The 15,170-nt window shown below is 46.9% G+C and overlaps 1 protein-coding gene across 1 annotated transcript; it reads right to left on the reverse strand.

Annotated features, from left to right (window-relative positions):
* Positions 1 to 468: 468 nt before the first annotated feature.
* On the reverse strand, positions 469 to 11,432 carry zcchc4 (zinc finger, CCHC domain containing 4). Its single transcript, XM_004086770.5, has 13 exons — positions 11,195 to 11,432; positions 9,627 to 9,745; positions 9,467 to 9,549; positions 9,125 to 9,397; positions 8,083 to 8,163; positions 5,746 to 5,818; positions 5,498 to 5,666; positions 3,691 to 3,791; positions 1,502 to 1,623; positions 1,088 to 1,163; positions 970 to 1,021; positions 719 to 902; positions 469 to 647 (listed from the first exon to the last, which is right to left on the reverse strand). Exons 1-13 carry the CDS (start codon positions 11,280 to 11,282, stop codon positions 542 to 544), a joined length of 1,527 nt encoding a protein of 508 aa, XP_004086818.1. The 5' UTR covers positions 11,283 to 11,432; the 3' UTR covers positions 469 to 541.
* Between the last annotated feature and the right edge of the window lie 3,738 nt (positions 11,433 to 15,170).

The raw sequence follows: 15,170 nt of genomic DNA on the forward strand, positions 1-15,170 counted from the left end.
TCTGAATGCTTCAGGATACCAAAACATTCTGGACCATTCCAACCTTGTAGGATCAGTTTGGACTGGATCCCTTCCTCTTCCACCAAGGTCCATGAAGACATGGAGGACAGAGTCTGGATGACCTGGACAGAGTCCTGACCTGAACCCCATAGAACACCTTTAGGATGAATTAGAGTATAGACTGACAGCCAGGCCCTCTCCACCAACATCAGTGTGTGACCTCACCAATGACCTTCTGGAAAGAAGGTCAGAAATTCCTAGAAACACTCCTGAACTCCTGAAGAGTTGAAGCTGTAATCACTGCTAAAGGTGGAGCCACATCAGACTGAACTCTTAGGGTCAGGGATGGGACGGACCCTCAGTTCATGTGTGAGTGAATACTTTTGGAAAGATAGTGTATAAGTACGAATTTATTTGGTTTTAAAGACCTTTTTGTCACAATAATAAGCACAAAAACCAATGAAGAACTGTATTAAGAGAAGTGAGTTTTAATCAAAAAGCAAAACAAATGTTCCTCTCATTTTCAGCGGTAAGGAGCACCTCACTGAGTCTGAGCCGCCGCCCTCTTGGCCCCACGAGCCGCCGCCCATTTCCTGTTGGCCTTCTGAAGAGCAGAAAACGTCTTCTCCCTGCGTCTGACTTTAGGCCTAAAGAGAAAACCACAACACATGGTCGGACATGCAAGTTAGTCAGTACCAGGAGGAGCCACCAGGCTCACCTGCTGAGTCCACCGCCCCCCTTCAGGGGGCAGGTCCTGCTGAGTCCGCCGCCCCCCTTCAGGGGGCAGGTCCTGCGTTTGTGCTGCAGGCTGCCGCAGCCGAAGCAGCCCTCTCTTTGGGGGCCAGGTCCACAGGGATGGTCCGGCAGAGCACAGCGGCTGCAGAGGGGGCAGTGCTTCCAAGCTGACGGAGAACAAAGTGTTAACATGACGGACAGATGTCACAGACCACAGCAGGGCCGAGTACCTACAGGGTTTGACACACTTCTCACAGGCGGGGCAGTGCCTCCACTCACGGCCGTCCTGAACACACAGCACAGCACTTCAGGTCAAGCGTTTGCAGAGGTCAAACGTGCGGCGGCTCCGTACCTTGGAGGGACAGATGTTGCAGCGAGCACAGTGTTTGTTCAGAGGGCTGACGTACCTCTGACACGCAGAGCAGAACCTGTGATGACAGAAATCCTCAGAACTTCACGTTTGAAAAGACCGTTCTGCTTCTAGACATCAAACGGGTGGATTCCTGATCCCTGATCCACAACCTCCATGTCCAGCACCAGCTTTAGCACTAGCTAAAGAAGCAGAGCCTTGGTGTAGTGATGCAGCTCTACAGAGGCATCAGCAGCAACAGCTGGGACCGCGAACCACAGAGCATGCCAGACCTGACATCATACTTCCATAAAGCCACCCTGATTAAAACGGTCATCCGGGTCAGAACTTTGATTTCCACTACAGACCAGAACTGCACAAACAAACCATGAGAGCTGAAATGAAGTGAGTTGGTACCTGTAGCCCTCCTCTTTGGGCAAAACGACCGTTTTAGCAGAAATGTTGGTGAAGATTCTCACAGGAGACTGCTTTCTGCCTGATTTACCGTGTTTGTACAGAGGATGGTTGTCGTAGTCCACCTAGGAAAAAAACACAAAGAATCACATGATGGCACAGTTCTACACACATGGGGAAGTGCCACAGAGGGGGCGACAACAGGTTAAAGTCTCTCCACTATCTGTCACACACCTAGGTGTGCGACATTTGTTTTCTGCATTTGACCCTTCCCCTGGGGGAGCTGCAGACACAGCCACGCTCTGGAACCATTTGGTGGCTTAACCCCCCCCAATCCAACCCCTTAATGCTGGGGGAAGTTCCATTTTTAAAGTCTTCTGTATGACTAGGCCTATGACCTTCCAGTTGCAGGGTGGACACTCTACCCACAAGGCCACTGAGTTAGTTAGTGACTGCTTCATGTCTTCACTTTTCAGCTTTTACTGGCTCACACTGGTGGTTTGGGGGACTTTTCCAGAACCTGAGTGTGACTTATCTGGATTTACATCTGGATTTACATCTGCCACAGAAGATTGTGGCGTTCCTCAGTGCTCAACTTTAGGACCGCTTCTCTTTTCCTTCTACCTCCTCCTACAGGGCTCCATCATGAGGAAACATCCTCTCAGCGTCATGCTGCTCTGTTCCTCCCAACAGGAACGGCTCCTCTACATCTCCCCTCCTGGTTCGTCTACATCAGAGACTGGAGGTCCCTTTTGACGCCCAAACAACAGAAGTGACGGGTCCAGTCTGAGTGGCTCCTGTGACCCATCTGAAGTGGATTTGGGTCCCTCGGCTCCATGTGTCCGTTTTAAACTTGGGTTTTAAGCTGGACTCTCACATGAGCTCCGTGGTAAAGACCAGCTTCTTCCAGCTCAGGCGGTAAACTAAGGTGAAGCCATTTTCATCCCAACGGCCTTTGAGACAGTGACCCTTCTGCCTGGCGTCCCGGGCAGAAGGATCACTGTGTCCTGGGCGACGGCGTCCCGGGTCAGCTGATCAGCGTCTCCTTGAGGGGCCGAGGTCTGAACAGAGGTGTAGGGCAACAAGTCTTTTCCATCTGTGCTTTGGAACGCTAAATATTAGCCAGGCGTCTTCACTGTCCATTTAAAAAAATCAACTTAAGACTGTTTTACACTCAAGTTTTAATGTGTTTTATGTTTTTACCTTCATGCTTTTATTCACTCAATTAATGAAATCAGTTTTTATTATGTACAGAGCTGTGTTCAGTTTTAATGGTGTTTATAAATAAAGATGATTGATTGATTGACTGATTGATTCCTGTCTTTTATCCAGGTGTCAATGGACAAAAATCTCACCTGTGGAGGAATTGAAATAGCTGTGGTGAACTTTAGATCAGACAGTTTCAAAGGCCACGGTAAAAGTGAACACACTGAAACACAATCTGGCAAATTCTAGAGAACCTCTGAGGCATGGAGTCCATACTTAGATGATCATCACCACATCCTGGTCTCAGACATGTGATTGAATAAAGCAGCCTGAAGATCCTTCCAAAAAGCACTGCCACCACTGTCAAGGACTTGCTAGTTATAATATTCTGAGCTCATCCACTCAAATGCGCGTTTACTTCATTTACTTTCTTAGTAATCCTTCTGCCTCCCTCTAAAAACACTGGACAGCCCCAGTCTGACTCTGCTCTGAAAACACTGACCCGTCACCAGACTTTGGAAGCTCCGCCTTGTCCTGTGTGGCCTCGAGTAAGAGGAACGGCCGTCCCGCAGACCTGATACTGTGCATAACGTCCCATACGGAGGTCATGGACGGAGCCAGCGTGCTACATCGTCTGCATGTATGTGGTCACTAACAGGCGTGTTTGAACGGTTGTGATGAAAATAAGACGACGTCTGGCCTCAGCCTCACCTGATCTGGTCTCTGTTTCTGCTCATCCGTTTCTTTCTGGGTTCATCCCACTCTGAATGTCAGGATTTGGTTTTAGATCTGATTTCTTACTTTCATAGGGACTACGAGCCCTTTAGCTACAACCTGGCTCAGTGCACGGTTTCCCGTGTTTGGTCATCGTCCCTCAGTTTAAAGCTCTCTCTCCTCTCTTATCTCGTCTTTGATGTTTCCCAGAATTTGTGGACAAAGCTGAAACCATCAGCATCTGCAGCAGTGGAAGTACTTCCTGTCATTACCTGGTAGTCCAGCATAGTGAAAGACGGCAGGCAGTCCAGGATCCGAGGCTCAAAGAAGTATGGGAAGATCCACAGCATGGGCATCTCTGTGTGGCCGTCAGCTGGAGACAAGTTCAACATTTAAACCAACCATTAAAAACTGCAACAACTGAGAATAATGAAAGTACCTACATAGCTATGGGTCTCTCCACTAATGAAGGTAGTCAATTTAAAACTGTTGTGTACTGTGTAGTTATAATGTTGAAATAAAGTATTTGTCAGTCAGAGAGGTCGGTAGTATTCACCAGGTTACCAGGAGTGCCACCAGAACAACCTGCCGTCATAAGAATTATAATAATAATTATAATAATAATTGATACTGTGTTCATCCCAATCTTCTTCTCTGCATTTGACCCGTCCATCCCCTGGGAGAGCGGTGCGCTGCAGGAACCGCGCTCTGGAGGCAGTAGCCTTAAGGGTCTGGGTGATGTCAATTGCTCGCCATTGATATGGTTATTGGCCCAGTGCCATAGTTCATCCCCCTTCGGGAATCGAACCCGTGGCAGCCTTTCAGCTACAGACAGATGTTCAACGTTTCCCACAGGTCTTCAGCTGCTGTACCTGATGTTTTGAGGCTGCTGGAGGTTTTCAAATCCCTCCACACATTCTGTAGTGGACTGAGATCCAGATTCTACAACCTTCTGATGCTTGTTTGTAGTCATGAAGGATCCAGACGTGGTTCATCTTCAAGGTTTTTATCCACAATACCACCACTAACGGATCCATTCCTCCTGTCCTTTACACAGATCAGTCGTCCTGTCCACTTTGCAGAACAGCAGCCCCAAACCATGACGCTTCCACCCCCATGCTTCACAGTAGGTATGGTGTAATTGGAATGCGACTGCATTCTTCCTCCTTCAAACTCGGTGAGTGGCCTTTCTACCAAAGATCTCCATTTTGGTTGCATCTGGTCACATGACCTTCTCCCAGTTCCTCCTCTGGATCTACCAGATGGCATCAGGAGAACTTCAGACGGGTCCAGACATCTGCTGGCTTAAACAGGGGAATCTTTGGAGCTCACCTGGTCTCTTGAATCCATGATGACCAGTGTGTTGCTATGGTAACCTTTGTGGTCTGTGGTCTCAGCTCTCTTGGGGTCATTGACCAGTTCCTCCTGTGTGGCTCTGGTTAGAGTTAGGGTTCTGGTCGGGTTCTGGTCTGTTTCCTCGCCGTTCTCTGCATCATTTGTTCCACTAAGTGGGATCTTTCCTTGAGCTCCAGTGATTTTGTATTTCTTCAATGATCTGTTGATCTGTTGTCTTTGGGCTGCTTGATGTACATGGGTTCATCCCACTCTGGTTCAGGTCTTCAAGCGTGTCCCTGCTGTCCTGTGACAGCTCTTTGGTCCTGGCCATACTGGAGTCTGGACAGGTAACTCTTATACAGATAACCAGGTCAAACAGGAACTTTATTACACGTGGAGGATAGAAGGCGTCTTACAGAAGTGGTGGCAGGTATGTGAGGAACACAATTCTTCATCACTTTTAGGAGCTAAATATGGATTTTCTGCTCAACTATAAAAATTAATTGTATGATTTTTACATTCTGCCTCTCACAACTGAAGTCTTCCTGTATTGAACATTAAAAACCTCTCATATCCTTAAGAAGGAAAACGTTCAAAGTTGCTGACAGTCAAATAGGATTTTGTCAAATGTGTCAGAAGAAAGTTGCAACAGTCTGACAGAGAGGACCTGGTGTTGAAGTGCAGCGACTGTTTCCTTCCTGCTTCAGCAGCCAAACAAAGACAGTGGAGCGAAGAGATGCTGACCTGAGCTGTGCCCCGCCCTCCATCTCTGCCCCGCCCTCCACGTCTGTGATATCAGGGAGAAACTGCCGGCCAGAGGCTTCACCAGGCCCCCGAACGGAGGGTCGGCCACCATCACCACCTTTTTCCCATCATCCTCTCTGATGAATGCATCCAGGACGTCCGAGGCAGCCTGCCGGAGAGGAAACGCACATCCATGGATCAGCTGGACTCAGAAGAGGGAGGAGCTCGGACCGTCCCTGTGGTCTCACCCGTCCATCAAAGAAGTGATGGTTGAACATGTTGTAGTGACAGAACTCCTCCCCACTGTAGAACTGTGCGTATCTGAAACACAGAAACCATTTTTGACACTCTGCTCCTCCTCCAGCAGATGGGGGTACAGGGGTACAGCGGTTGACCTCTGATCAGAAGGTTACGGCTTCACTTTGCCTGGGTGCAAAGCATTGTGGGCCTAAATGAAGGTGGAAACCCGCTGAGCTTTGTCCCCCCTCTTCAGGCACGAGGAGTCCACTGCACGCTGGGACCACCTATCTAGACCACAGCGTGACCAGGAGTATGGAACAATGACGAGAACGTCCTATGGTGCTCTGCTCACAGAGAAACATCGACGAGTCTCTGACTGACGGTGAAGAAGGAAAGACGTTCAGAAATTGTCCCGAGCAGCATTGTTATTGCTGTGTTTGGTTTCACCGTTTTCACGCCTGAGTTCCAGAAAAAGTCAGTTTTCTGATGGAAGCGTTCCTTCATCTTTGTGACATCCTGTCTGGAAACACTCATCTACCACTCCTCTACAGTCTCTGACCTCCTTCAGATTACACCGTCTACACTAGATGTGGACCATCAGTGCTCCTACCTCCACCTTGATGGGTCACCCCATGTTCCTCAAAGAACGTGTTCACCAGAGACATTTCCATCTTTAAATTAACCCCATCTGTCCTTCTATGTTCCTCTCCTGGATACCAAACCTGCCCATCACCTCCTCACCTGTTTCCTGCACCAACATGTCCATTGAAATCTGCACCAATGATATCTCTCTCTCTCTCTCTCTCTCTCCTAGAGATGTTCTTCATCCAACCATAATGTCTCCTCCAGATCACATCCTCCCTGTGGGATAAACCACTAACATTAACATCAAACCTTCCATTTCTATCTTCAGACTCGTCTCTGACTCTTTTTTTCCTCCACATCACTCCTTACAATCTCCTCCTTTAAGGTAACTCCTCCTCCATTTCTCTTCCTGTCTCCACCATGATAGAACAGACTGAACTCTGCTCCTAAGCTTCTAGCCTTGCTACCTTTCACCCTGGCCTCCCCCTGGTCCCCCCTTGGTCTCCCCCTGGTCTCCCCTTGGTTTCATCCTGGTCTCCCCCTGGTCCCCCATTGGTCTCCCCCTGGTCTCCATGTCACACAGCACGTCTACCTTCTGATGCTGGTCTAACCTGCAGGAGGTCCTCTGGACCCTGTCTACATCTATCGAGTTGCTGCCATGTGATTGGCTGATTAGAGATTAGTTTTAATGAGCAGATGGACAGGTGTGCCTATTAAAGAGGCTGGTGAGTGTTTTATTTCATTTTGATGATGGAATTTCATGTCTGCTTCAGGATTGATTTTCAGACACTTCTAACAGTTTCTAAACATCTTAACGGTCTTGATCCTTCTTAGTCCAATAGGAACCCTTTGGTTACTTTCTAGTTTCATTTCTACTTCCAGAGCTTCCCTCTAGGTCGGCTCTACATGGGAACCTGCATCGGTGCTTGGCGGTGGCGTCGCTGGGCCCCCCCGTGATGCTGCATCTGTCTGGCTATGCAATGCTCTATACGAAACATGCTGTACAAATAAACATTGATCTGATTTGATGTGTTTATTGTAAAGACTGTAGGAAGACGGCGGCTGGCTAGAATATATTTGTGACTGCTTCTTATGCTTTTAGAAACCTGAAAGCATCTATAAAACCCATTTTCTGCTGCAATAAGGCTCCCCTCCTGTTCAGTGACCAATGGAACTAAAGAACAAGGTGACCTGTGCAAAAGGAAGACGGTCCTCTAGTCCACTCTGCAGGCTTTTGTCCTAATCCTTCCTTTAAAAGCAGTTTCCTTTGCTGGACCTTACAAGAACCAAAGGTTCTAGAGTGGAAATCATAATCCCATAATCTTTCCAAGAGGCGTGAGAAAACACAGTTGGGCCTGAACTGGATGCGAACGCTCATGACTCTGACTCGATCTCCCCCTGGTCTTGATACAAGAGGAAAAACTGGTTTTTGGGCTCGCTCATATTTGTTAGAAGTCCACCAGAGTCCACTTCATATCAAGATGGCGACAGCAGCATGATCCCAAACAAACGGCTGTGGGACGCCACAGATTCAGAGCCTGGGATGAGGGCTTCACCACTGAAGTTAACCCAGGTCAGCATCGCCCTCTGATTAGCAGAGATCAGGCATCAAAGACTCGCTCTTTCAGTTACAGGAGCAACAAGTCGACCCGAGTCTGACGGGACCTGACACCAAATCCAATCAAAGAAGGAAAATCCCTGAGGAACTCCTGGATCCCCTTCAAACATACATTTCTGCAGACTGACTGAGAACGGCTGACCTGAAGTCGATGTCCAGCAGCAGACTCTTCACCGGTTCCTGGTCCTGCTTCAGGTTTCTCAGCTGGATGGCTTCATGGAGTCTTTGATGCACAGAAGAAGAAAATGTTTGACATGGACTGTTAGCAGACAAGACGACACGCTCTGCTGCTGGCCTTCCACTGTCACACAGCCGACATCCAAATAAAAACCATTCCTCAAATGTTGGTTTCTGTTGACTGTACAAAAAGTTCAGACACGTATGAAGGATCGGGCTGCAGGATGGAGAAGCAGCCAGCTCAGCCGCCCTAAACCTTATGATTCTTATTTTCATCCAGACAATAATTAACACATCCTCTAGTTTGATTCTAGCTTTTCTTTTTCCCCTCATGATTGAGCGGCGGAAAGCGGCGGCATGGAGAGCGTACCGGGATGTGAATGAACCAGACGTGAAGACGTGATAATGATGCTTCTGTAGAGCTTTTCAAAGAAATAAATGACTTCTGCATCTTCCATGCATAACAATGAGATAGACAGACAGAAATGTGAAAGTATCTGCTGTAAATCCAAGTATCGCTCACATCCCAGTTTAGGAAGGACTTATCACATGAATTATTATTTCCTGGAAATTAATTCTTTCGTTTTTTTCCATGTCAGGACACGGGCTCTGTACTCTACTGTGGCTTCCTCTATTATTTTTAATGGTGAGCGGTCCTCAATATCTTTCAGAGCTTCTACATGTTGATCGTTCACGTCGAGTCCTAAGATCTGAAGATCAAGTGTTTTTAACGGTTCCCAGGACCCGGCCTGTGACTCGGGTTCCCGGTACTTGGGTTCCCGGGACTCGGCCGCTGCCTCGGCCTCTGACTCCGGTTCCCGGGACTCGGCCTGCGACTTGGGTTCCCGGGACTCGGCCTGCGACTCGGGTTCCCCGGACTCGGCCTGCGACTCGGGTTAATCACGCTGCAGAAAAAACGCGGGTGCAGACGGTATGACGTACTTGGGCGCCCTGACTACGTGAAAGGTGTTCGAAACCTTTGCGGTCGGCCGCTCCTGCAGCGTTACCTGGGGGTGCCGATGCACAGCACCTTCCTGAAACCCAGAGCAGTCAGAGCGTCCAGCAGGAAGTCGGCGCTGCGCTGGCTGAACATGAACTGGGCGTGGCTCTTCTTGTTGTCCAGAGGGCGCAGCAGGAGGCTGGGCGTCCTCAGCTGCACGTCCAGCACCGCCGTGGTTCTGTGAGCAGAATGGGTTCTGTGCTCGTCCGGCAGCAGTAGAAGCTGACAGTCCACGCAGAACTTCTGCTCGCGGGCAGGAAGGTTGGTGAACACTTGGAGCCTGGGGTGGAGGGTGAGCAGGTGAGTGGAGGATACTGGGACAGAAGCTCCGGTGCAGAGGAGCTCTCACCTGTCCTGGCACTCCTGCTGCGTAAACCGGGGCGTCTGAGACCGCCGCTCCGCCTCTCGGGCCTGCAGCCGGGACTCAGACACCTAGACTCCATGGCGTTGAAGCAACCGTTATTTGGATCTCAGTCATTTCAGACAAAGTCCTCACTCTAGAAAACTACCTTTTCATCTGCCCACTGGAAAAAGCTGCAGTCCTTCCGGTCTCGACAGGCGGAGCAGGCGTAAAAGCTCCGCCCTCTTCTGGTTCCTTTGCTGGCCTTCTGGAACAGTAAGGTCGGCCCTGGCAAACAGCAGCACTTTGGTATTTTAGTCATAAAGAGACGTCATTTTTCAGAAGCTTTACTAGTTTTGACCAAACCAAAAGAGCAGAACTATTGTCCACAAGAAGGAAACACCTGGATCAGGATCACCTGGATCAAGATCACCTGATCAGGATCATCTGGATCAAGATCATATGGATCAAGATCACCTGGATTAGGACCACCTGGATCAAGATCACCTGGATCAAGATCACCTGGATCAGGATCACCTGGATCAGGATCACCTGGATCAGGATCATCTGGATCAGGACCACCTGGATCAGGATCACCTGGATCAGGACCACCTGATCAGGATCATCTGGATCAGGACCACCTGGATCAGGATCATCTGGATCAGGATCATCTGGATCAAGATCACCTGATCAGGATCATCTGGATCAGGACCACCAGGATCAGGATCACCTGTCATTACTACTCTCATGTATTCAATCCCAGCGACAGATCCACTTGGATCATCAGGAGATGTGGTGTGAAAACCACGGTACAAGCAGCTGTGGCTGCAGGACGCCACACCGAGGACCTGGTGTCAGGCGGTTACAGAAAAGGAAGAAACCCCCACCTGAGTTCAGTCCAGTGAGATAAATAGAACAATCTCCATTGAACCATCAAGCTCAGGTTTGACTGACACGTTCAGTCATGCTGCACCTGTGTAGATATTATCTAGTGTTACCAAGTCTTGTTTTTCATCTGCAGGTCTTTAAAAGATGAAATTCCTGCAGCTTCATTTCTGCATTAGAGCCCAGACGGAACACAGTGAAGCAGGTTGTGGGTTGAAGTCCCTCAGAAGTCTTCATCGTGTGAGCTTATAGATGTCATATCGAACCCTTTGGCCTGATTAAATGTCAGTCTAAAGCTGAAATGGTTCAGAATCCCGCCGATACATTTCCTTCTGTTGTTGTCATGATTGTCAATAAAGTTTTTGACAATGAGTTCTATCGCTAGAGCAGTTTTTTGTTTTAAGGTGAATCTATTTTGACTTTTGGACTTATTGTGGACTAATTGATTTATTATGATTATTATTTATTATATTTTACTTTTTATTTATTGTTATTTATTATTATTGACTTTTTATTATTAATATAATAATTATTGACTTATTGTTGGGCATTTCTAAATAATTAAAATTACATGCCAAAGAGGTCTAAAACTTTTAAATGTTGACAAATTATTTTTTTTAAATTCTTTGTAAGAATTGTATAACAGAAGTCCTGCAATTATGCATTTCTCATTAACGTTTGAGCTTTTAAGTCCGCCGCCGTACACCAGGCTTCCGTAGCGGGCGTGTCTCCTCTAGCGATAGAACTCATTGGTTTTGTACATTAGTGGACTATTCCTGATCAGTCTGTGCTTTTTAATCCTCCATCCCGCAGACCGAAGCTGTCGGGCTGAAGCCGGCCAGACCTCCTCACCGTGCGGACACCAGGGCGCCGCTGTCCCGGCCTCTGGAAGCACAGGTTCGAATCCTAGTCCGTCGCTGCTGTCCTCCAGCTCCTCCATGAGCCCTCAACCCGGAAGTACGGCGAGAACCGGAACTCTGATCAAAACCATAGACTAGTGAAATATGCGGTCTACGGTTCAGACACGAGACCGGAGAGGAGAAACATCCCGCTTCCGGTTATCATGACGACACAACTGCACGTGGTCGTCGCACAGTGATGACGTTTCCTAAGTTTACTGTTGACAACAGATTTTTTTGTCCAGTAAACTTTATTGTACATTTTTCAATTTTCAGAAATTCCCATTTACTTGCACAATAAAGAAACAATTGTTAATATCAAACACACATATAAGACCAAAAACAGTTATATTTTTAATAATGTTTGTGCCTCTTTTTTCCCTTTATAAATGCTAACATACAAACCAAGTTAAGGCCCGTTCACACCGGGACAAATTTCGCCGACGTTTAACGCCTCGTGACTAAACAAAGGGCACCAATGAGAGTGTGCACACCGACGCGAAAAAACGCCACGCGTCAAAGCGTCAAAAAAAAAACCGCCTCGGGTTCGTATTTTTTTTCCGACGCTTCGCGTCGAAATCTATTCGACCAATGAGAATGGCGCTTTTGCACACGTGTCTGGAGCTTCTGGAGTTACAGTAAAACACAACTTGGGGGCGCTCAAACACAAAACTTCCTTGCTGAGCAAGTGTAGACGCCGAGTAGCGTCTACACTACCGCGGAGAAATAATGACGGACATTCTAAAATATCCCCGAACCAAGCACCAGTTGGAGCTAGTGGTGCTTGAAATATTCATGTTTTCTTTGTATTATTCTGACAAGCGCGTAAATACTTGCTCTCTTCTTCTGAGTGAAAAGCGACTTTAAGAAGCGTAAAGTTGCGCAGCGCAACCTTGTGTACAGGAGTATTTCTGTTTACATTAAGCGCCATCTAATGTCAGGGAATGAAATTGCATGTTCGCTCGGCTCATCGTCAGCGAAAATCGCCTGGGTGTGAACACAAAAAACGTGGCGAAAAACGGCTGGCGAATATTCGTCCCGTTGTGTGTACGGGCCTTTAGGGTGAACAAACGTTATAAATGCGCACATAGCTGTTGACAACAGATGCCCCCAAACAGTAAATTTTGGAAAGAGTTCCCCTCCTTTGTTCAATGTAAAGCTAAAAATTCACTCATAAGGGAATAATACTAATAATAATAATAGCCACATTTCATATTCATAAATGAACATTTTCTGAAAATAGCCCTTATTCAGTAAAGCCATTGTAACATTCCAGCCAGACTTGATTCAGACGATAGACTCAATGACGGTAACTGAAGGACTATGATGGGGTATTCCAACCCATTTATTTGCCCCACAGTCATAGTCACACCGTAAGAGCTGAAGAAAAGCAAAACAAAAAACTTACAATCATTCCTTTTGATTTACAACCATTCTTTACCTCAGCTAGTAGCCTTACATTGTTGGATAACTTCAAACAGAAACATATTTTGTTATTTGACACAAAACAAATTGAAAATAATCACAAAATTTAAACAGTAAACATAACCAAAAATCGCACCTGTTTCCAGCTTTACACAGTTATCTGTCCGTTTTTGGTCTGTTTCCTTTGTAGATGGCGTATACTGATATAGCGCCTTTCTTCCTACAAGGACAAAGCGCTTTACAGTCACAGACCCATTCACCCAGTCACACACACATTCACTCACACATTCACACACTGGTGGCCGCTCCGCTGCCAAACACAGGCGCCCGCCTACCACCAGAGGCAAGGTGGGGTTCAGTGTCTTGCCCAAGGACACTTCGACTCATGGGCGTGCAAGGCGGGAATCGAACCTGCAATCTTACAATCATGTGTCGACCGCCCTACAGCCGCCGGCCACACGGCTTTGTTTCCGTAGCATCAGCTGTTAACTGTTTTTTTTTGTTTCTGTTGAACTGACACAGGGATTTCACAGAAGTAGGTGGGACCTTCACAATAAAAGTCTTCAAAATACATTAAAAATATTAACAGTGTTTTTTTATAATGTTCTTTTACATCTTCAACATGCTTCTTTTGAAATTAAAGCTATCTTCAATCAAAAGAAATGTTAAACAATGATAAGAAAACATAGAACGATGCAAATCCGTGAAGTAGTGAAACCGTGAAAAGTAAACCGCGTTATAGCGAGGGATCACTGTATTCGCTCTGAGTGTCAAACTTGGTTGTCAGGGTTTGAATCGCATTAAAGAGGATACTGTTGGATATTTCCTCCTTGCGTTCTTGTGAAGCATTCTTTTTAATCTTTTTAGGGTTTGGGCTATTTACAGGGGTGTGGTGTCTGTTGATTCTCGTCAGATCTTGTGAGGTGTCTTCCTGCTCATCCATCCATTCAACCTCTCCCTCGCTGCATGTCTGTCCTGAAGCCACTAGATCAGGGGTCGGCAACCTGAACCTCTCAAAGAGCCATTTGGATCAGTTTCCCACAGAAATGAAAGCACGGGGAACCAAAACACTAGGGGTGTTAGAAAAAAATCGTTTTGCCGAAATATCGCGATAGTTCATTTGGCAAAACTTGTGTCTTCCTTTGATCTTTTGTCCATTTTCCACAACCTTGAATGGACTTTTCCGTCTGTCAAACACCCATCGTTAAGATGAGTGAGATGATTCACTTTGATCCAGACTTCTTTCTATTTATTTATTTTATTTAAATCCAGTAAACCCCATAAATTATATCAATTTTATGGATGACAACTATTTTTTATTAGTGACCAGCTGTTAGTTTGTTGCGGCTCTGGAATCATAAGCGGTGAGTCTAAGCCCCGCCCCCGCCTCTCTGCCTGTTCATTGTTTTCCCCCGCGTGCAACCCCCCTCCCCCTCCTGCGTGTACGTCTACACAGACAGCACAACATACAGTCATCATAGCAAACAGAAGACAGGATAGTACGGGCGTCCTCACGCAAATCGAATGACTTTTACGCGGAAAATGGGTGGTTTTAGTCTAGGGGGGAAAAAAGGCTTTGGGGGGGGGCTCATGTGTCCCCTAGGACAGGGGTCAGCAACCTTTTTTACTCAAAGAGCCATTTGGGACCGCCCCTAATAAAAAAGAAAGCACCCGGAGCCACAACCCGTTTTGACATCATTATATATATTATGCATGTATATATTATTCAAAGGTGCTCATTACGTCGATCGCGATCGACCGGTCGATCTTCAATGACATGAATGTAGATCGCAGGCCAGAAAAGATAAAAAAAAAAAGTACTTCTTTAAAATCCACCAGCCAATCAAAATCCTCACTGAGAAGTACGGGACTTGATTGACATGTAGATTGGCCAATCGGACATTGTCTGAAGCATACGTCGCTGCAAATGCACATTATGTTCTTTAAAGGATGATACCGCGGCCGCGTGTGGGAGGAGCTACTGGTTCTGGTCTGATCGCTGCATGGAGCGATGTGTTTATCAATGCATGGTAGACACTGAGAATGTGGAGAGATCAGGTTTATTATTTTGAAGAGTTCTACTTGGTAATCATGTTTCCATGTTTGAGTTCATAAAATCATCCCAGGGAAAGTCTCTGCTTCAACTCCTGCAGTGAAAGCTGCGTCTGAATCTGACGCCCGTGTTTGCATCTGACAGAGTTTGAAGCCAAAGCCCCTCCTCCGCCTCTCTACCTGCTTTTCCTCTCTACCTGTTCACCTGTTCATATCTTCTGCAGCTGAGAGTTGGTTTCCCCATGCTCCTCAGTGTGTCCTACACAGAGAGCGCAAAATACAGCAGTAGTCGGGTCGCTCCAGCGCAGCACAAGGATGAAAGAGCCGGACGCAGGTTATAGCGGGGATAGAGCGTGTTAAGAAAATGATTGGAAGAAGGCGCTCCACTGAAGAAATATTCAATATTGTACACATTTTATTATTGGTCAGAACCATCTTTTATTTAGAAAAAT

This window comes from Oryzias latipes, chromosome 18 (assembly GCF_053564925.1).
Source record: "Oryzias latipes strain Hd-rR chromosome 18, Olatipes_Hd-rR_3.1".
NCBI classification, from domain to species: Eukaryota; Metazoa; Chordata; class Actinopteri; order Beloniformes; family Adrianichthyidae; genus Oryzias; species Oryzias latipes.

Excerpts from the sequence above, each read along its gene's own strand:
- zcchc4 (XM_004086770.5), bottom strand. The coding sequence starts at position 11,282 with ATGGAGGAGCTGGAGGACAGCAGCGACGGACTAGGATTCGAACCTGTG. Across the intron at positions 9,550-9,626 it reads TCCAGTGGGCAGATGAAAAG|GTGTCTGAGTCCCGGCTGCA; the intron begins GTAGTTTTCTAG and ends CATGGAGTCTAG. Across the intron at positions 648-718 it reads GGGGGCGGTGGACTCAGCAG|GCCTAAAGTCAGACGCAGGG; the intron begins GTGAGCCTGGTG and ends TTTTCTCTTTAG.